Source organism: Sinohyriopsis cumingii, chromosome 16 (assembly GCF_028554795.1).
Source record: "Sinohyriopsis cumingii isolate HCF-2022 chromosome 16, ASM2855479v2, whole genome shotgun sequence".
NCBI lineage: Eukaryota > Metazoa > Mollusca > Bivalvia > Unionida > Unionidae > Sinohyriopsis > Sinohyriopsis cumingii.
Genome location: NC_142976.1, coordinates 40,489,611 through 40,513,551, shown reverse-complemented (window position 1 = coordinate 40,513,551; position 23,941 = coordinate 40,489,611). Strand labels below are relative to the sequence as shown.

The 23,941-nt window shown below is 35.7% G+C and overlaps 2 protein-coding genes across 2 annotated transcripts in view; one reads left to right on the top strand and one right to left on the bottom strand.

Moving 5' to 3' along the window:
• Window positions 1–23,941, top strand: part of LOC149780279 (ATP-dependent RNA helicase DDX1-like) — a 339,496-nt gene that overhangs the window by 103,439 nt on the left and 212,116 nt on the right. The gene's annotated exons all lie outside the window — the stretch shown is intronic.
• LOC149780280 (uncharacterized) lies at window positions 18,958–22,643 on the bottom strand. The gene has a single exon (XM_089937078.1). It carries the CDS (start codon window positions 22,140–22,142, stop codon window positions 20,946–20,948), a length of 1,197 nt encoding a protein of 398 aa, XP_089793204.1. The 5' UTR covers window positions 22,143–22,643; the 3' UTR covers window positions 18,958–20,945.

Genomic DNA, 23,941 nt, shown 5'->3' with positions numbered 1-23,941 from the left:
ATGGGCAAGTCTGTTTTCAAGCAACATATATGATGTAATTCGTGGTCTTTGAAAATCTCAATATTTCCATAATTTTGGAGTTACATCTCTAAGAGTTCATGCTTTTTATTTGCCCAATTTGTTTTAGAAATATTAAAACCAGAAATTGCAAATAGTGGATGCAGATGACAGAGTTTTTACTGAAATAAACTGTACTAGAAACCAGAAAAGGACGGCGAGCAGTCTTTCTGCTTGTTTATATCTAGAGCTTCCTTTTGGTCTGAAATACCAATATGTTGATAGTGTTAGCCATACCCTGCAATTGTCAGGTTAGAAACAATAAATTGTTGAATAAAATGACTTAGTTTTATGCATTTTGTAAAATATCCTTGATACTTTTTGTTTTTAAAATCAGTAGGTGGTACAAACAAATGGGAGACTGTACATATACTAGTCATTGTCTGAACACATTGACACATTGACAAATCACAAGGTTTGTGTTGGAGTATTTGCCTCATTTTGGCACACAACTTGGTGCAGTGTTATTGACAGCTTTGTTAGCGAATCTGGTTTTACAGTCGTGGATGTATTGTAGTGAACCTATGCACATTATGACTGTCGTACATAGATGTGCATTTTGACATGTCACTATGTCATGGTACTTTTGTTTAGAGTTATAGCCATTTTGACATGTCACTATGTCATGGTACTTTTGTTTACAGTTATAGCCATTTTGACATGTCACTCTGTCATGGTACTTTTGTTTAGAGTTATAGCCATTTTGACATGTCACTATGTCATGGTACTTTTGTTTAGAGTTATAGCCATTTTGACATGTCACTATGTCATGGTACTTTTGTTTACAGTTATAGCCATTTTGACATGTCACTATGTCATGGTACTTTTGTTCAGAGTTATAGCCATTTTGACATGTCACTATGTCATGGTACTTTTGTTTAGAGTTATAGCCATTTTGACATGTCACTATGTCATGGTACTTTTGTTTAGAGTTATAGCCGTTTTGACATGTCACTATGTGTTCATCTGGATTTAACATGCACTGATGTGTTGGCATAAGGTAAATGGCAGACCTGCTTGTGTGCCATGTTTGTCTGGATTTAACATGCACTGACATGTTGGCTTAAGATAGATGGCAGACCTGCTTGTGTACCATGTTTATCTGGATTTAACATGCACTGACATGTTGGCTTAAGATATATTACAGACCTGCTTGTGTGCCATGTTTGTCTGGATTTAATATGCACTGACATGTTGGCTTAAGATAGATGGCAGACCTGCTTCTTTAGCCATTTTCATCTAGGTTTAACATGCACCTATTTCTGAATGGCACAGATCTAAGTCTATACTATTCTTTCTATTTTGAATTCAAGCAAACAATTTGGACCATGATTTGCTGGCACATCATGCATTGACAATTCTGGGTTTCTGTTTTCTGCTGTTGAGACTTGGTGTTGTTTGCAGGTAAAGTATAGAATTGAATGACTAGTACCATAGATACTCATTCATAAGATGGATCCAACTGCAAGCAGCATAGTCCCTGATATTCTATTGCATAATGCACTGGCAGATCAGGGTCTGTGTTGTTTCTTTTATAGATTACTCCTCACAAACTGCATTGACTCATACATTATATGATGGTAGATCTGAGTTTATGAAGTTTGCAGTAGGATTCGACTTGTATGTGAGTATATACGATACTGAAGGTAATTCTTGTGATAGATACCATGCAGTTTTATGTCCTCACTATGTGTGTGGGGTGGGGTGGGGTGGGGGGTGGAAATGAGCATGTAGTATTACTCTGCCTAACCTGTCCCAACATGTCCTGTCCACCATGAATTGTATTTTCACTGAATAGCTTCTATAGGACTTGATGGATTGAAACTGAATTTGGTTCGAGTCTTTACATCAAGAAGTCTATGGTCCACTTGATTTTTACCATTTTCTGAAGAATTTTTTTTAATGGAGTCATGTCCCTTGCCTGACATTTGAACTTTGCCCTTCAGTTGCATCATATTGGATAGGGGCATCTGTGTTATCTGGACACATTTTCAAGGCTATAAAAAATATTACATGAAAATTCACTCACTGCTTTTACTTCAAGCTTTTCATTGTTTAACTGTATTCCAAAATTTAGCAGATAAAATTTTGAGTTTGGTTTTACAAATCTGTCGCTTTGATTTTGTGCTTTGTTTTTTTTTTAATAAAAAGGAAAACAGATGGAAGTCAATTTAATGATTCTCTGTAGTGAACAAATATAATCAAAACTATGGAGTTAGCCGATGACCAGTGAAAAGGCAGATGACCTATTTTGAAGGATAACATCCTAAATATGTACTGTGTACCTTGGATAAATCAGAATTTGCTTCTCTGACTGCAACTTGATTAATCTGTCTGGTTATATCTTGTACTTCATTTTATGGGTGGAGGACAAATCTTGTCAGGTGTAAAGCTGTTAAAGATTCTATTTCAGACCCAGTTTCAGGGCATATAGCTCTGAAAAATTGGGAACTGGCATTTTAAATGAACATTATCAAGGTTGGCAGCTTCAACATACAGTCAGGTCAGCTTAGGTCACATGCATCATGTGTCCCTCCCTGGGCATTTAGTTCCATTTCCTCAGACTGCTGTAAACAATAATACAATAAAAACCAATAAAATGAGTTCAGTACCTCATAGTCTTTTTCCCCATGATATTTTTTTTTTGGGGGGAAACGGCCTAATAAATTTGGTAAAAGTAGGGTATGGGCCTATTATCAGAGACATCAATAGAAGAGTTTTTGGTAAACTTGTGATCAGATATAGTAAATATGGTATATTGGAAGGTGTCTTTAATTACTTCTAAATGTCTTGTATCTATTTAGCTTTTAATAGCACCTCAGCTATATTATTACCTCCTTGACTAAGATAGTCAGACTTAAATCCTGCAACCATAATGCCATTTTTAAGGAAGTACCTTCATCTGTTTTAACTTTTAGCATCCTCATTTCTCTTGATGTCGTTTTTCTTACCCCATGAACACTGTTAACTGCGTGTGATAAACCACTGCACTTTAATCAGCTTTAATAACTGTCATTGCGAATTCTTTTAAATTGTGTTGTTTATTAATTTTATGTTGTGCTGTCTTGTATTTACTGTTTTACTGTCTTTTTTCTACTGTTGTATTGTCTTATATGTACTGTTGTATTGTCTTATATCTACTCTTGCACTCTTATATCTAGTGTTGTACTGTCTTATATCTACTGTTGTACTGTCTTATATCTATTGTTGTACTGTCTTATCTACTGTTGCACTGTCTTATCTACTGTTGTACTGTCTTATATCTACTGTTGTACTATCTTATATCTGCTGCTATACTGTCTTATCTACTGTTGTATTGTCTTACATCTGCTGCTGTACTGTCTTATCTACTGTTGTATTGACTTATCTACTGTTGTATTGTTGTATATGTACTGTTGCACTCTTATATCTACTGTTGTACTGTCTTATCTACTGCTGTATTGTCATATCTTCTGTTGTACTGTCTTATTTACTATTGTACTGTCTTATCTACTGTTGTACTGTTTTTTTATCTACTGTTGTATTTTCTTATATCTACTGTTGTACTCTTATGTCTACTGTTGTACTGTTTTTTAACTACTGTTGTATTGTCTTATATCTACTGTTGCACTCTTATATTTACTGTTGTACTCTTAGATCTATTGTTGTACTGTCTTATAACTACTGTTGTACTGTCTTATACCTGATGCTGCACTGTCTTATCTACTGTTATACTGCCTTATCTGTTGTACTGTTTTTTATCTACTGTTGTACTTGTGTCTTTTATCTACAGTTGTAGTCTTTTCATCAACTGCTGTAATGTCTTATCAACTGTTGTACTGTCTTTTTTCTGTTGTTGTATTGTCCTTTAGCAACTGTTGTGCTGTCTTATCAACTGTTGTACTGTCTTATCTGCTGTTGTACTGTCTTATCCACTGTTGTACTGTCTTATTTACTGTTGTACTGTCTTATCTACTGTTGTACTGTTTTATCTACTGTTGTGCTGTCTTATCTACTGTTGTGCTGTCTTTTTTCTGTTGTTGTATTGTCCTTTATCAACTGTTGTGCTGTCTTATCAACTGTTGTACTGTCTTATCTACTGTTGTACTATCTTATGTACTGTTGTATTGTCTTATCTACTGCTGTACTGTCTTCTATCTACTTTTGTACTGTCTTTTATCTACTGTTATATTGTCTTTTATCTACTGTTGTACTTTCTTTTAATATAAACATATTTTGTTGTCACAGTAGGATAGAGTGGGATTTGACACAAGTTCCAACAACTTAAATTGTGTTTTAATCTGCTTTTGTACTGTATTATTTTCTATCTAATGTTGCATTATCTTTTAATTTGCTGCTACCATTAGTACTGTAATGTGTAAGGTTATTCTGTAAATATATACTATCTGTGTACCAGTCTGTTGAATTATGAAAGACTATTTTTTTGCGTGTAGAATAGCTCCTACAGAACTGTTTTATGTATTTTACTGAGACCACTTATGTTAAATATTTCTTGTATCACTGCTCTGGTTGCCTTGTGGTTACAGCATCTGCCTTGGATGCAGGAGGTCGTGGGTTCGATCTCCAGCTGAGTCATACCAAAGACTTACAAAAATGTTACTAACAGCTGCCTCACTTGGCACTCGGCATTAAGTGGTTAGTGTTAGGACTGGTCAGTCTGGTGTCAGGATAATGTGACTAGGTGGGTCGTCATGCTACGTGTCTGCGGCATGATGCCCTAGTGCTAGACATCACTATAAACTGCCACACTGCAGACATTGTTGTGATATGACTGAAATTTTTTTAAAGTTACATTAAAAATCCAAATCACACACACACACACACACACACACACACACACACATATTTATCTGGATGAGTTCAGTTGCAGCCAGGATGAATACCTTGGGGCCACATGTGATATCCTTTTTCATTAACTATTCCTTACCTTAATCAGGCTTCCATCTATTAGACTGGGGGTTTCATATTAAGCTCTTTACTCCAGGGGAATTCTGCTTGATATGTAGTGTTTTTTGTAAGCCACGATGCAATTATCAATCTGCCAGTTTAGTTTTTGTAAACCATGATGCAGTTATCAATGTCCTAAAGCTCATTCTTTCTGTCCTTATTAAAATAAATTCATGGCAGACATTCTCTCTGTAGTTTGATTGGGTGGATGTCAGTACATTTGGTTTTTATTCGTACTTTTAAGACAGTATTGACTATATCATGATTGGGAAATGGGAGTTAAATGCTTCTCAAAAAAAACCCACTATGTCTGGCCAGGGAGGGTTTGGAACCAGCAGTGTGGAGGATTTCATTCCTAAACTTAAATAGCTTGTTTTACTAAACAATGTTACATAAAATTTTTATTGAATTTGAAAAAATAGGTTACTGCTGGAAATGCCCATATATCCAATACACATTAATATCCAATAGTCATTAATATCCAATACACATTAATTAATAACATTTAATGCAGAAGACTACCGATATAACATGCATTTGAAAATATATTTAATACTAAAATATGGGGATCACAGATAGCTTTTTCACAATATCGTTTTATTATAATCCTGAGGATATTTTACGTTGGAATCAAATGTATTTCTTCATGTGCATCTACATTTAAAAAAAAGAAGCTTTGCAGAGGTATTAAATAAAAAAGCATCTTAAAAGCGAAGAAGTAAAAAATTATATAGATTACCATTAGAGTTGTGAAAATTTTTGTAAACGTTCTATTGGATACCCTTCAATCTTAATGATTGGTTACCCGGGAACCTGATCAAAGGGAAATTTTATTAAATGTGTACAGACCTAAACAGCTTTGTTTTAGATTGACACTGGCATGAACTGCATGAAAACATTTATTTTTAAGTGGTTGAAGTGGAAATAAAAGAACTCATTTGGTATTTATTTGAATCAAAATATCAAGTAAATAAAATGAACAAACAGTTGACGAAACTGTCGTCTTACAAATTGTTATGATGTAGTCATTGCAAGTATTGGGGCCTTGAGTGGCCGAGTGGTCTAAAGTGCTCTCCGTTACGGATCACTGCCATCTCACCTCTGTCTGCATGGGTTTGAGTCTCGGATTCGGCCAATGTAGGTATGTGAGAAAGCTTGCCAGTAGCTTCTCGTGGGTCGGTGGTTCTTTCCGGGGTTTTCCCGGGTTCTTCCACCATTAATAATGGCTGCCATGTATAGCCTATCTTGTGCTGAAAAGTGGTGTTAAACCCTCACAACAAAAATCATTGCAAGTATCATCTAACTCCCTTTACTTGGCCTCACTGTCATATGCTGTGTTTATGTAGAGACTGAGCTTGGGTTTTGTTCATGCAGTTTGTGAAGTCTATTCAAGGTGGCAACTAAACATGTGTCATTTGGCAAGATCAGTTAACCACTCTCATTGACTTGCTACGGAGCAGTAGCACTTGGGGTTGTCACGTGTGGAAAAAAAAGCTAAGAGATTAAGTCAGACATTTACTGGACAAGTTCATGTCTTATATTCATCAACCAAGAAGCAAAGCAAGTGCTGCTTTTTCACAAGCCATGGGTTGATGGGGCTACATGAACTGGTAAAATATTTGTACATTATGTGGTAAATGGGTACCGGATGGCTCATTTAATTACCCCATTTATTATCAGTGGGTGTGTACTCGGGTAATCACCTTGTTAATAATAAACCACAACTAGCATTTAATTCAGTGTGAATATAACTATTTTCTTGTTACAAACATTAAGACATATGTTTAAGAATATTTCGAAGCAGAATGGTTTTAATATTAAATTTGGAAAGTTGTTCTCTAATAATATATGTATTAATAATAGTAATGATAATAATAATAATAATCATTGTCATCATAATAACTGTATTATCTTGGATTTCTGGGGGAAAAATTGACTAGTAAAGTATCAGTCCTGCCAAAGTGACTTATGAGATTTTTTGCGATTGTGGTCTAGAGATTGATTTGCAGTTTTTAGTGGATTGTTGTGAAACATTGTGGTCATCATCCGAAAATATGCATGTTAGCCATCCATTATGTTGACCAGTCATTGTAGTAGTACCATTTTCACAAGAGTTCTGTTTGGTTTTTAACTACAGACACAGTTCATTCTGTGTTAGGGCTGGAGCGCAGAGTTGGGAGTATATTTGTGTGAGCAAATTGCAAGTTTTTGTGAAAATTTTAAAATTATAGTTGAGTTCCCATTACTTGTAATTGGAGAAATACAATTATTACATGAATTTTCAAAGCTTTAATTATTTTGTTCATGTGGCTATAAAGCCATGTGATTTGTGGTATAACCCAGCACCCAGCATGTGCCATCATTTGTAAGTTGTCTGCCATGTGTCAGCCATCAATATTCCTGTTTTCAACTTCCAAACAAAAACCTCTTGGCCAGTATGTATGTGTTTCAGGTTGGATTCCCAAGCAATGGCATGAATTCAACCAACAAAAATCTACAATATATTTTTTTAGTTCTCCAAAATAGCTGGCCAATTTTGATCAAATATCATATAGCACATGCTCATTCAAAATTATTTTGAACTAGCTTCCCTAACAGTGGTGCATCTTCCTTAACAATCAGTTCAAAAATCTGTTTTTGACATCTCTGGATTAGCTGACTCAAATTTGAATAAAGAAAATCTTTGTAGGAGTGTTTCTTAGGACATGCTTCATCAAACTTTTTTTGACTGGGGTAGCTTCCCTGGCAATATTGTGGATTCCACACGGTAAACCTATTTGTAACTTCTGTGCAAGAATTGCCTGGCCAATTTCAAACATAGAAATTGGTAGTAATGTTTTTTAAGACATATTTCTGTAAGATATTTCCAATATGGATTCCTGTTAGTGGCATGGTCACTTGGCAAACTGGTCAGTCAGATTTGGTTGGAGTGTCTTAGAACATGCCTTTTAAAATGTTAAATTTTAAAATGTTGTTAGCATGGCTCAAGCAGCACAATTTTATTTTTTATAGCAACCATGTGGAAAACCTTTTTTCTACTTTTTCTCCAGAACATCTAAGCCACATTTTGATCAGACTTGCTAGGAATGTTTGTTAGGATAGTCTTTATGCAAATTTTGCATAAGGTAGTTGCCATGGAACATGAATCTCACTTCATTTGTCCAATTACACCTGTAACATTTCACATGAAGCTGGCCACAACCTTCACATAGAGCCTATCCAAGTTATATTCCAGATTCAAAGAGGGTGGGGTAAAATGGTAGTGAAATGAAAGTAAACAAATTATAATATTCAGCTTAATCTAAAGTGTGGGCATATGATGTATTGGTGGACACTCACAAATATCAATGTCAAAATCATTAGGTCAAACTTCAGCCAAACTCTATCCACATGGGTTCCAGTCTTGGGTTTGGCCAGTGTAGGTATGTGAGAAAGCTTATCAGTATCTTCCTGTCGGATGTGGTTCTTGCCAGGGTTTTCCCAGGTTCTTCCTCTACCGGTCCTGTGCCATTTACAGTCTATCTTGAGCTGTGAAATGGCGTTAAACCCAAAACAACAAAAACCAACCAATATTTTAATTTTTTAAACATCAGATTAGCAAAGCTGTTTGTGACCCATACTCTTACCTTGCACTCCCATGACCAGTGCCACCACATTTTTTGGGCCACAAGCTACAGTCAATGTACTTTGTCGGTTTTAGGCTTATAGCAAAGACATATATGTGATAGAACCCAGACATCTAGTAATTCGATTTTAGAACTGTGATCAGTAGATTAACTTCCAAACCAGTAGATTTTTTATTGACATAAATTTTGTATATCTTTAGGTGTTTTAAAACAAAACCAGAGCAATTTTTTGCCTGTTGTGAATTCTCTATCATGAAGCTAAATTTCTGACTCCTATAATGTTTTGTGTTTTTCTGTCCCAGCTGGGGACTAGGACATGAGGGACAATGTGTGTTGTCAGAAATGGAAACGTAACTTTACCCAATTTAGTAAAATGATCTGCTGTGATGAATAGCAAATTATGCTCCATAACAAAACAAGCATCTGAAAGTGCCACCTTATTCACTTTTTGATCCAGTCTAAATCAAGGTCTTCCAAGTGCATGTGTTTGATCCAGTCTAAATCAAGGTTTTCCAAGTGCATGTGTTTGATCCAGTCTAAATCAAGGTTTTCCAAGTGCATGTGTTTGATCCAGTCTAAATCAAGGTTTTCCAAGTGCATGTGTTTGTTACAGAAGAATCAAGATACTTAAGTGATTTTGCTGTAATCATTTTTTGGGTCAGTATCATCGTTATGTCTCATTTTAGCCAATAGTCAGCTGATTAGTAATCAGGGACTTAAAAACCATCATGGACCACCTTTTATCCCTTTATTGCTTTAAACACCTTAAAAAAAATCCCACCTTTGGTTCTAAACTTGTCAAATTGCAACAGTACGGTTATCAGTTTAGAGCTTTTTGTGTACACATGTCAGCTAGCTTGACTAACAGTTCTTTAATCCCAGCATGCATCATTCCACCACTTGCACTGGTGGAACAGTTCTTTAATCCAGCTTCTCAGCATGCATCATTCCATTCTGCGGATTTGCAAGACAAATTGTCTTTCCATTGGCTTATGAAAACATTGGAGTTGGCCTGTTTGTGATTTATCATCTTTTCAGAATCATGCATATCTTGCACTGTTCTCTATCAAACATTGCGTCCTCAGACTACCATTGAAAAAAGCAACACTGAGAAAGCTTTCAGATTTATTCATTTTGTTTACTGTATTTTGTCTATGATAAGTTCAGGGACCTGTTTGATAAATTTGTTTTACAATAGAAGTGAGCTTAACATTGGATACAGCTTTCTAATTTTAAAATAGTTGCCACAATTTGTTAAAAGCAGGGAATGACTTATTGTTGGAGATTTATGATAGTATGCAGTATCATGGACAGAGGATATTAAATTGTGGCAATTGATTCCATTTGTTTTAACTAATTACTCATGTTGATTTTTTAAAATTATTTTCAGTCTTGACTGAAGGTTCTTTTTGTTGGTTTAAAGTTTATGCTCAGTAATTGTGATATTTGACAGTATTGACACATATTATCTCAGCTGCACTCTGTGCTGTTTTAATGATTTTTATGCCATTGCCATGTTGAAATAAATTGTCTCATTTTTCAGTCTACATTTAACCCTTTCCTAATTGCCAAATTAATTTGCCCCCAAAATTTCACAAGGGTTTTGGTCTGTTTTATTGCATGAAAACAAGTTTCATTAATCTATTAAAGCATGATGCAGGGGGAAAATCAATGTGGTTCTGTTCCGTAATTGAGAGCTAAATTAGCAGTGTTCTTGTTGTTTGAGGGCATTACCAGTTCAGACCAACAATTAATTATGTATAAGCATTAATTCTGACATCATCAGAGTTGAAGACCACAAGATCTTCCTCACAATGCATCTTCCATGAAACTTGTGCCCATCTCTTTTTATGCCCTGCCATGTCAGTAGAGATGCATATTGTGCTAGTGGTGTTTGTCCATCCCATCCCATCATCTCCACAGCAGATTTTGTTTGTGCTTAGTAACTTTGAAGGACCTAATCAATTGAAATCAAATGTGATGAGACATTAGATTGAGATGATATTGGTCAGATTCAATTTTCACCATTTTCAGGCAGAGGTTTATGGAGTTATGCCCCTTCTTAGACTTTGAACTTATTCATGAATTTAAATCAAATTTTGTAATGTGAAAACCTGTAACAGAGTCATTTTCATCATTTTCCAGAAATGTATGGATAGTTATGGTCACTGTTTGATTTAAGTTCTTGCCATTCAATTTGGTACTTTGCCATAAAATAACTTAATGGATTGAAGCCATATTTGACCTGAGGCTGACTGTACATTAAAGGGGGCCATGAGTAGCCAAGTGATCTAAAGCGCTCTCTGATATGGATCATTGCCATCTCACCTCTGTCTGCATGGGTTCGAGTCTCGGATTTGGCCAATGTGGGTATGTGAGAAAGCTTGCCAGTAGCTTCTCGTGGGTCGGTGGTTTTTTCCGGAGGTTTTCCCGGGTTCTTCCTCCACCATTTATACTGGCTGCTATGTATAGCCTACTGTGTGCTCAACAATGGCGTTAAACCCCACAACAACAACAACGACTGCATTAAAGAGAATCAAGTCTTAATTTGATTTTCAGCAGTTGCTAGCAATATTATTCAGAGTTATTTTTCTTGTTCGAGTTACAACTTTGCTATTCTGTTTCTTCTCAGTAAATGTGAAAGCACTACACGGATTGAAAAAGTGTACCATATATGCTAGCTTACAAGTTGAGTCTTACTGCAAACTGAACAGACCCTGATCTGATGTTGCATAATTCACCAGCAGATCTGGGTCTGTGCAGTTTGTTTGGAGAAATCAGTGGAACAAACAATATAGACCCTGATTGACAGGTACATTAAGCTACAGCAGATCAGAATCTTTGTTGTTTACAGTTCAATTCAACTTGTAAGTGAATATATATATATATAGAGAGAGAGAGACAGACAGACAGACAGACAAACGAGTTTTGATCAGACTTGGAAGATCAGTACATGTATATCTCAACAATATTTTAGATATAGATATCTACCAACCATACGATATTAAGATTGAAAGTAGTGAAAAGAATTTTTTTGCAATGCATATAGCTTGTAAGTATAACAACTGAAACAAGTATTGATGTATGTTAAGTAAATTTGGTACCATCTGTACTAATAAGTCAATGCAAACTGCCAACAGAGATTCTGATATGCCATAGCATAATGCACCTCCACATCAGAATATGTCATTTGTTCTACTGATCACTCCTAACAAACTGCACCAACCCAGATCTGCCACTGCATAATGCATTGGACAGATCTGGGTATGTGGAGTTTATAATCAATTTTATATGGTTCATGCATGTAGTAGTAAATCTCAACCACATTTGGATCAGTTCAGTAAGCAGAACTTTATTACCTTGGGTTGGTAATTAGCCATGACTTTACAGTTTAATTACAAAGGTTTATGAGCAAAATAACATAATGATGTTTTGTTGAGGACATAAAATGCATTGGTTCATGTTTCTGTAATGGTAAGCCATGGAAATAACTCTTGAAATCCATGATATTGGGAGTAGTGTTTGGACCTTTAGACAGAAACTGTCAGATTAAGTTCTCAACTTACAAACAATAAACACTTTACAATTTTAATTGTTGAGGACTTCATATTGATTTTGCTGGGTAACTTAGAATTTAGAATTTGTCAAAGGAGAGAATTTTGTGTTTGAAGTCCCTAGGGACATTTTCGTATTAGAGAGTCATGGATAGACAACACTGATTTGTTCTAATGTCGCATGAGAGTACATTTTTTTTATTGAGCTCACCGGGCTCTAAGGGCAAATTATTTGTCCCATATTCATTATGCTTCCATTGGCAAATGCTTGTGACCATTTTGAATGCCATATTTCATCTCTTAGTTTGATCAGATTTTGAAACCGCTCTGGTAGCCTTGTGGTTAGAGTGTCAGCCCTGGATGCGGGAGGTCATGGGTTCAAACCCCAGCCGAGTTATACCAAAGATTTATAAAATTGGTATTTGCAGCTGCCTTGCTTGGCGCTCAGTATTAAGAGGTTAGTGGTAATACTTGTTGACTTGTTGTGTAATACTTGTTGACTTGTTGTGTAATGATAATGTGACTTGGCGTTCAGCATTAAGAGGTTAGTGTTAGGACTGGTCGGCCTGGTGTCAGGATAATGTGACTGGATGGGACATCATGCTATATGTCTGCCACATGGTGCCCAAGTGCTAGACATGACTATAAACTGTCACACTGCAGACATCGTAGTGATATGCTTAAAAATACTGTTAAAGCTACATTAAAAATCCCAAACACACACTTCATCAGATTTTGAATGTGGTTTCATATCATCAAGATTTTGAATGAGTTCAGTAATGAACAAGGTCGGTATACAGTATATTCATTTTACAGCTGATTGTTTGAGCTTGTTAACACTTAAAGCAATATCTCTTTTTTGGTTTTGATTAAATTTGAACTTCTATAATTAAGCTATTTGATGATATCAGTACAAAGTAAGCTCAAGCAATAATAGTGAGGTTATTATATGAGGCATGATACCACTTTAAAGACTATTTCTGATAATACTTTTTATGAAACCTGGTTTATTGACCTACGTCATCGTCTTGAGGTCTTCTCAGAGATTACAATTATGAGAGAGATTCACACATTTTAATAAGGTGATCTTGAATATTATTGTTCATGAACACTCTAGCAGCTATATTTTGTGATCAGATTTCTATCTATCTTAGTAAAATTTTCTGGTACCATTCACATATTGGACAAGTCTGATTATGAACAACAGTCAAGCATATTTGAAATTTATGACATAATCTTGTATCTCACTGGACAAGTTCCATTATGAGCAAGACCAAAACGCATATTTATGAGATGATCTTGTATCTAACTGGCTGACCGCTTTGAAGACCAGAGTATGCCTCACTTCTGCTAAATAAACTTATTTGTTTTTGCATCAGATTGGCTGAGTTTGTTACCTCATTAAAGTAAGGGACTATTTTGACTGTTTTGTTGACTTTAGTGGTTAGAGCATCTGCCTCAAATGCAGGAGGTCATGGGTTCAAACCAGAGCCGAGTCATATTAAGGACTTACAAAAATGATACTAGCAGCTGCCTCTCCTGGCACTCAACATTAAGAGGTTAGTGTTAGGAATTGTCAGCCTAAGGTGTTATGATAATGTGACTAGGTGGGACATGATGCTTGATGTCTGTGGTGTAGCCCCAGCGTTAGACTTCACTATAAACTGCCACTCTGCAGACATCGTAGCGATATGACTGAAAATGTTTTAAAGCTATGTTAAAAATCGAAATCTCTCACACACACACACACATACAGACACACACAGACACACTTAACACACACACACACACACACATGCGCACTTATACACACACACACACACTGTTTCTCATTCAGTTCTATTAAGATCTTGGATGAGTTCATTTTTAAGCAAGAGACTGCTTATTAGTTACATGTTTATCTTCAGAAATAACTTATATCAGAGTATAATAAACTACGTAAAATTGACACGATATAAAGAATGGGGAGGTGCTTTGTATATGGTTGTGGTCTTACAATACTATCAAGGCCCACTATATGTAATGGTTAAGTTTTACTCAGCAAGTTATGTGAGCCAGCAATGTCACTCCCACTTGGGTCTCTTGTTCTTTCTAATTATCTCCAGTTTGATTAACCTAGCTGTTAGATTCCTTCTGCAAAGATTTATAATGCAGAATGAAGGTTCAGACATATTAAACCTTTCCATAGTTTCCTTCTTTCTTTATATAGTGAAGTAGTTAACATATAGATAATCCACTCATACTTTCACATTGTCTGTCTATTTTAAACATTTTCCAATACATTGTGATCATGGGTTTTGCAGTCATGATGAAGATTCAAGTTTGATTTTTTTTTAACCTTATGAAATATAACAAAGACCAAAATATGAACATTTTGTGGATGACTGAACCTTTTATCATCTGTGATTGAAGAAAACTTACACTTGTCTGTAATAAATTGAATTCACTACGGTCATTGGAACAGTAACTATGTCCAGGGAAATATGCATTTACTTAAGGAAGTCTGGTCCAAACTCAATAACATCGGACAAATTAAGTTTTTTTCCTAGAATCAATACTAGGGTTCTTTGGAACTATATTGTTTTTATTCAGTTAGTGCTATGGTGTATAGTTGAAATGAATAAGCAAACATTCAAAGCAGTACAGGTCTAGCCCATTAAATGTACCTTGTTATAATGCAATTCAGAATATTATTTGGTACTACAATGGATTCCATGACCTAATTCATACCAATGTATAACAATAAGGGTTTAAAGAGAACAAGGAGAAACTTAGTCTTTATATCTTCATTTCATTTTTAAAAACACAATTATTTAACAAAAGTTTGATAGTATTTGATACAGTACAGCTCTATATATCAGGTTATTCTCAATATAAAGCAGTTTCATATATATCACAGCTCTCACTACAGTGCTGTTTGTTACATAATTTGGTCAGCAGTAATGTGCCCCCGACTACCACATAAGCAAGGGAGTGCCATACTTTTTAGGAATTTTCATATAGAAAATTGGCATTCAAATATTTGTTTGTTTCCCAAGCAAGTTGCAACACATAAAATCAGACTTGACAGTTGACCATGCTGACCACATGTATCCCTTTCTGTCAGTAAAGTAAGGGAAAACTATTGATAATACCCACTTAACTTCTCCTAATGAATACATATTTACTAACAAGTTTAGAATCTGACCTCTCACAGCTTTGCTAATTATCTTACACTGTGAATTCAGCCACCCTAATTTGTATCAGTGTAAATGATATATTCCAAACTTTTCTGTATGTACAATTTCAGTACTTTACTGTTCAAAATTTAATTTGAAAATTAAATGATACTTACTAGGTTGAAGTTTGATGATAATTTCATTGAAATTATCGTACCCTTTGGGATCATACTAGATGCTGCATAGGTCACATGACTGGTCAGTCTTTAATGAGGTCACAGGATACAAGATGAGAGACAGAGCTGATAGGTGGGTATGTGATCCCTGTGGGTACTATAGGTTCATGGAATTTAATTATCATCAAGAATTCGGTATGCTGAAAGGGGGGATAACATATGGTAAAGGGACATTACTTTAAGATACAGAAAAGGCATCAATGTCTGGTTTGTATGAAATATATCTTTGCAGTTTACAGTTTGGTCTTAGGCAACAAAAGGTCAATATCACATTTACAAAATTATTTTCCATTTCATGGAAATTTCAACATTTTACATGTATTCACAATCGTGGTTTAATTTGCATGATAGAAAATCAGCTTCCATGTTCAATATGATTGTCAGATGACCAGCACTGAGTCAAATATCTATTGCCCTACACTGTTCCCAAAGTCATATTAGAGACTTCCTCAACCCAGTCACCCATTTTCTTAAAGGGGAACAGTATTGTTCATAAGTAGTCTTACTTGTTGACTGTTAATTCCTGGGCAGAAGCATGGTGAAATGGAGATCTGCTTTTAGTTAAAGGAAATTGATGTGCCACAGTCTTTCTCCTGATGATCAATAATCTGCTGTTGATAAGCTAAATCATATTAAATCTTCACCACCTCATATTATGTTAATATTACATGAGGCAGGGGTACAGAGGCAGCGTGAACAGTGAAGTGCCAATTTGAATTGTGAAAAAGTTTGTGAACTTTGTCAAAACCATTGGACTGTCAGTTTGCCCGTATACAATTTCAGATTGTTGTCCTTCTCTGTGTCAAGGGCTCATTGTACAGGGGTGTGTATAGAGTATGGCACTCCAGGTTCACTGGCAACCATAATTCCAATCAACCTAGCCAAATCTCAAATGGGAAAGGCAAGTTGCCACAGGAGCTGCTGAGAGATACCAAGCTATCACATATATATGACTAGTGACCGAGTTGGCGGTGGCTGATCATTGATTGCTGACTGGCCACTTGTCAGCTTGTCTGTATAAGTGATCATTGTCTTGTCTCTGGTCATTTCTTTCCAGTGACTGGTCAGTGGCCACCTGTCATTCCATAACGGATGCCAACAATTCACTGGTCAACATTCCGAGGCTTCGTGGTATGGAGATAAAGATGTGAATCACCCACCTCCCCACTCGTCACATTTTATGCAGGATTGAGTCTTTCGACCAGGTTCAGACTAGGGAAGGGGATTAGATTGGGTGGTATTCCTATTGCTGATGCCTCCTCCCACTAGGCTCTGATGACCTAGTGTAATCATTGCCTATGACAAAGATGACTGATCTGCACAATGGCATGTGAGATGCACAAGTGGACCATGTCTTGTTGAAAATTATCCACTCAGAGGATGGATGCATTCACATTGAATAGATGAGGTTTTTGGACACAAAAAGTATAAGCTATACATAAGTGATGGGTAAGTATTGCAAAATTAAATCTAAATATACCCCCCCCCCCCAATTTTAAACACACCCATAAAACTGTATTTTATATGAGATTTGGTCAATACTTTGTGGATGCTTTGCACTTAACTCATTCAGCCCCAATCCTACCTGTAGGGGTGATGAGGCTGTACCCTATTTCCAAGCTCTGTAGCATCAAGGTCATTTAAGATACACCAAAGTGGGTGGTATTACAATAAAGCAGACAGATGTAGCTCTACCAGATAATGTGGACTTTCTGCTTGCATTACAAAATGAAGAGGGGAAAACATATCTTTTGAAACCCGATTTATTTTAACAATTTTTTTTTGCCTGTTATCGGAATTGGATTTTCTGTCCGGATTTTAGACTTTTTGGCCTATGATCCAAGGCAAACTAGACTGAACTGCACACAGACAGGTTAACCTTTGCAAAAAGTAGGATAAATTGGGAATTGGGTGTAAGAAGTGGTCAGGAGTTTAAAATGATGTGTCCAATAAGTAAAAGAAAAACCCACTCCAACTTTTACCCTTCTATACATGCATGAGCCAAATAGCCAATGAAAAACATTTCTAGCACAACTCGGCATCAGTCTAAGCTAAAAACTCTTGGAAGCAGATGTATTTGAATGTATTCAGAAATAACCTCCAAAATGCATTTCCTACCCACATTTCAGGCAAAAATGACAAAAGTCTTTGGGGCCGAATGAGTTAAAGTAAGGAAGTAAACTACTGACTTCATGCTCAAAAGGACAAATGTCATGATCACTAGGACTGAAAGAAGAAAAGTTACTTCTACACAAACATTTCAGTTATTTACACAGAAGACTGATAAATATGGAATAAGCATGTAATGTGCAGTTCATGATTATCTTGTTTTCAGACAGTAATACAATTTGGTTACAAGTATATAGTGGGGTAATTCCAGTTTAATATATTGCATCACCTCAACGATGAACTAGCATTGTAAGATGAACCATTTTCACACATTTGGAATTTGTCGTTACGGCCCCCTTCTGTGATATTGAATATTACACTGATTTGCACACCATTTGTTCTATTGCCATTGCATATCTTGGATTTTAGGCATTCACTAAAAATTTTGGATGCTGTTACCGGCTTTGACGGTTTTATTGGATACTTTTATAGGTACTGTCGTGTCACAGAGGTATGGTACCTTGTGAGTTTCTGCTTACTGATAATGCTTTGTTTTGAGGCCCCGAGTAGTCTAAAGCGCTCTCCTTTATGGATCACTGACATCTCACCTCTGTCTATGTGGGTTCGAGTCTTGGATTCGGCTAATGTGGGTATGTGAGAAAGCTTGTCAGTAGCTTCTCGTGGGTCGGTAGTACTTTCCGGGGTTTACCCAGGTTCTTCCTCCACCATTAATACTGGCCACCATGTATAGCCTATCGTGTGCTGAAAAATGGCGTTAAACCCTACAACAACAACAACAACAACAACATAATGCTTTGTTTTCAGGAAGTATATATCATGATTGAAACAGAATCACAGTATCAGACAACTTGTACGAGATTCAGTAATAGGGAAAGAAAGTCAACTCAGACCAGGCAAGCCTCTCACTTTCTTCATGAGCTGGAGAGTTTTTCATGGATTTTAGATCAGCTCATGTTTGCCTTGCATAGCAGTGAACATTTGTACTGGAGTTTTGTCAAGCTTGTCTTGGTGGAAGCTCAACATTGGGATGCCTGTATGCATGTCTACGTATGGTACATCCTTCTACACATTTGATTAAGGTTAATATTAAAGCTTTTTACTTTAAGCTTGCAATTGTTCACTGTCTGGATAAAGAAAATGCCAGCTTGGTAAAATTGGGATATCTTCTTGCTTGAAATTAATAATATCATGAGTAGGAATTATTGATTCACAACATTTCCTAATCGGTAATAGCAAGAACAACCTGATATGAGATTCAGATTTTATTATCATGGATGGTTACAGCTGATGAATGAGAGTGTAGTCACAGAAAGATTGAAAGAAAAAAACTTTTAAAGAACATGGCAAATTCAATAGAACAGTTTTAGGCAGAAATTTCAATTTAATTATGAAAAAGTATGTCATCATCAAACAGTTTCAAAGCAGACATTTTGCTAAATAGTCTGTAGTCGTTCTGAACCCAGTTGCATTTTTAGAGGTGGAATGGAAATTGTATTTACAAGAGTGTGCCAATATTCAGCACATTATGATGAATTATCCTGTTCTTGTTGAGATGCTCACAGGAAATTTAGTCCACATCAAGTTGAGATGTTCACATTTTTAATCTAGTCCACATCATGTTAAGATGCTCACAGTTAATACAGTCCACATCATGTTGAGATGTTCACATTTAATCTAGTCCACATGATGTTAAAATGTTCACATTTTTAATCTAGTCCACATGATGTTATGCTCACAGTTAATATAGTCCACATCAAGTTGAGATGTTCACATTTAATCTAGTCCACATGATGTTAAGATGTTCACATTTTTAATCTAGTCCACATGATGTTATGCTCACAGTTAATATAGTCCACATCATGTTGAGATGTTCACATTTAATATAGTCCACATCAAGTTGAGATGTTCACATTTAATCTAGTCCACATCATGTTGAGATGTTCACATTTAATATAGTCCACATCAAGTTGAGATGTTCACATTTAATCTAGTTCACATCATGTTAAGATGTTCACATTTTTAATCTAGTTCACATGATGTTATGCTCACAGTTAATATAGTCCACATCATGTTGAGATGTTCACATTTAATATAGTCCACATCATGTTAAGATGTTCACATTTAATTTAGTCCACATCAAGTTGAGATGTTCATTTTTAATCTAATGCACATCATGATATGTTCACATTTTTTATCTAGTCCACATCATGTTGTGTTCACATTTAATGTAGTCCACATCAGGTTGTGGTGTTCACATTGAATCTAGTCCACATCAGGTTGTGGTGTTCACATTGAATCAAGTCCACATCAGGTTGTGGTGTTCACATTGAATCTAGTCCACATCAGGTTGTGGTGTTCACATTGAATCAAGTCCACATCAGGTTTTGGTGTTCATATTGAATTTAGTCTACGTCAGGTTGTGGTGTTCACATTGAATCTAGTCCACATCATGTTGTGGTGTTCACATTGAATCTAGTCCACATCATTTTGTGATGTTCACATTTAATCCAGCCATATCATGTTAGAGATGTTCACATTTAATCAGTAGATGTTGAGATGTCCACATCATGTTGAGAGGCTCAAGTTTAATCTAGTCTGCATCATGTTGAAATGTCCATATTTAATATAGTCAAAAAAATTTTGAGATTTTCACATTTAATCCAGTCATATCATGTTGTGATGTGAACATTTAATCCAGTCATATCATGTTGCGATGTGAACATTTAATCCAGTCATATCATGTTGCGATGTTTAACATTTAATCTAGTCCAGTAGATGTTGAGATGTCCACATCATGTTGAGATGTTCAAGTTTAGTCTACACCATGTTGAAATGTCCATATTTAATATAGTCTACACCATGTTGAAATGTCCATATTTAATATAGTCTACACCATGTTGAAATGTCCATATTTAATATAGTCTACACCATGTTGAAATGTCCATATTTAATATAGTCTACATAATTTTGAGATGTTCACATTTAATCTATTCTGTAGCTTGTAATTTTGAAGTGTAAGAAGTATTGATACATTTATTTATGCATGGAGTTTGAATTGTATTTTAATTCTTACAATTCTAAGTTGGTTTAGAAGAGATGCAATATTTTAAAAGCACATAGCCATACATGGACATTTATAATGGTACGACCGGTGTGTGAAATTATTCTTAGTTGAGAAATCTCCAAACTTTGTAAGTATGTTGGAATATTTATGTTGCCTCAGAGTAGTGCTCTTTGTTATAGTGGAGTAGTTTCTGAGTTGTGCTCGTATTCTAGCTGAGTAGAGCTACCATTGGAATTGACTTGCATCTCATAAATTTGGGTAAATCTTCTAAAGCAAGATCCTTCTTGCCAGCATGATAGTGTGAAACCACGTAGTTCCGATCTAAACTTACTGGAAAAGGAAACCAGTATGTAGAAGCCTAACACAGGGTTTAGAGACACAAGAAAAGTACACACAATTTTAGCTGTTTGAAATTTTTGTATAAAGTCAGCATGGTTCAACCATGACACTGGCAAGGTGAACTCAATAATGTGGATAATAGTAGCAGGGGTGACAAACAGCACAAATAGGGCGGCAAGAACGAGGACCGACAATGTGAAATCCACTGGCAACTGAAGTTGTGCTGAGGATCTCTTACAGGGATTTTTTATGAATAATCCACAGATATTGAGCATTATCAGTACAATTAGGATCAGAATTGGAATGAATGAGTAAAAACTGACAGCAACCCATGGCCAGATCAGGGCATGAAGGTCATTTGGTGTGTGAAGAATGTAACATCCATTAGGCAGCAATTCAAAGGTCCACATGGAATGAACGCTTACCACAATTAGTCCGACAAAAATCATCACTGTTGCAAACTTTGCCATAAAAACATTGCACATTACCCCAACTTTGAATGGATGCCATATATAAATGTACTGGTCAATCATCATAGCAACTACTAGCCATATACCAGAATATGTTATTACACGTAGAATAAACTGCCACAGCTTGCAGCCCCAGTCAGTTATATCACTTACATACTTTATGTTCGCCACGGAACTTACCCAAGCTAGACCAGTGGCAAGGAACAAAACAAAGATATTCCCAACAGCATAGACAGTCACGTAGTAGCATATAGACCAGTTGCACATGTTTTTTCGGTGCAGTGTAAAAATTGTTAAGGTGTTTCCAACTGCACCAATGATAATTAAAATTGGTGTGAAGTAGGTGTGAAAAACTAGGGCTATATGCATCTGGTTTTCAGAGCTGCTGATTTCCTCAGAAGGAAGGTAGTAATTGTATATTTCTGAGTTATTCCAGTAAATGTATGGATAGATGTAAGAGTTAGTAACATGGGTATCGTTTGTGTTTACAGGATCCACTTCCAGTCTTATAGCTGTTTCACCATCAGCCATATTGTCGATTTTGTTTGTGAAAGAAGACATCTAGATACTACCTTAGAATAATTCCGTAAACAGTGAAAATGATTGTCAGAAGGGTTACAGTTTTCAAGTGGTTCTATTTAAATATTTTTGTCATGCATAAAATGTAGTCCTCAGAAATATCTTACTTATCCATGGACATGCATTTCAATTAATTGTGGTCTTTGTTTCTTATTCCCTTTTTCTGAACTTGCTTCCAGACTTCATAAATCGTCATTGTTCATTTATATATAAAGCTAACCAGTTTTTACTGATGCATGAAGATAGGTTTTGAGTGATTGCATTTCGTGTTTGTCAGCAGCTATTTTCTTTGGACAGGTTATAATTCATTTCATTGTTGACGGTTGAATCCAGTTCACATAATGTCCTTCTATTACATCAGTCGTTGCTGTTCATGTCACTTGATTCCTTCAGTGATTAATTTCTATAACTCTCTGATCCTGGATTTGAAAATTACAGTTGAAAGTCTTTTGTGTTTTACCAGCTGTGCTTTTCTTTCTTCAGTTGTTATCTGTAAATAGATGCATGAAACAGATAATATGGATCTATATATTAGGTCCATATTAAAAGTATAATTCTGATCCATTGCTACAGTTGCTTTCAAATCACATTGCAAATGAAATTCAGTGCTGCGTCTAAAAATGTATTAATGTGAAAAGCCTGACAAATGAATAAGGAGTGTTTCTTTTATGTGAGTTTTATTTATTTCATACCTGTTTTATTAATTTCATACCTGTTTTATTTATGTAATATCTGTCTTTTCTTGGTTAACCTGAACAGTATTTATGTCATTCACCCTCGGAGCCCTCAGTGGGCATTTTTGGCACCCAAAAAGAATGGCCAGATGATGGTATTACCCTGTAGTGGTGGTTACTCTTAAACAACCACATCCAGGACCTACTGTTGTCAGCATTGTTATTGGCAATTGTAATTTTTTCCATGAAATAATAAAATAATTATTCAAAATTCTTCATGAAAAAGAGAACTTGTCATGATTCCAGATGTTTAATATAATTGCCTGAAAGGTGAATGACCAGAAATGGCTGAAAAATTGGAGTCTGTGTACCCCTGCAAAAGGAAAACCATGGGACAGCAGTTTTAACATTATGAATACCTTTATCACGAGAAGATGAATTGATTGCACACTTTTGGCATGTTTGTAGAAAAGAATGGTAATGAATTATTAAATCACACATAAGAGAAATTTTCTTTATTTTTCAGGTTGCTTGCATTAATACATTTCTTAAGTGTGGCGCCAGATACAATTCACAATAGCAATTGAGACCAGCGCTAATGCAGCATTTTTGTAATTTCTTGAATATTAAAATTTAGAGCAGTAAAAACACAATAAAGTGATACCATTATGGCAGCATGTCACCAAGGCACTTACTGTATATATTCATGTACCAGTCAGAACCAAAAGCAGAATGCATAGATCCAGATCTACCATTGCATAATGTGTTGGCAGATCTGTGTCATTGTGGCTTGTTAGGAGTAATTAGTTGAATAAACAACATATACCCTGATCTGCCAGTGCTTTATGTAATGGCAGATCAGGGCCTGTCTTCTTTGAGTTGGACTCAGCGTATATGGTACTAGCCAAGATTTTGTAAAATGAACTAGAATCATAATATCAGTTGTTCTTTTTTTAAAATCTTTTTAGGATAATACTGCTAGTTTTATTGTCCTAATAAACTCATCTGGTTGAGCCCGATTAGCAAAGCAAAACCACTATTAACATCCTTCTTTTTGGAAACTAAAAGCATGATAATGGAATATTGATAACGTGTTTTTGTTCTTGT

Bases quoted from the DNA above. Each gene is read 5' to 3' on its own strand.
- LOC149780280 (XM_089937078.1), bottom strand. From the start codon at position 22,142: ATGTCTTCTTTCACAAACAAAATCGACAATATGGCTGATGGTGAAACA.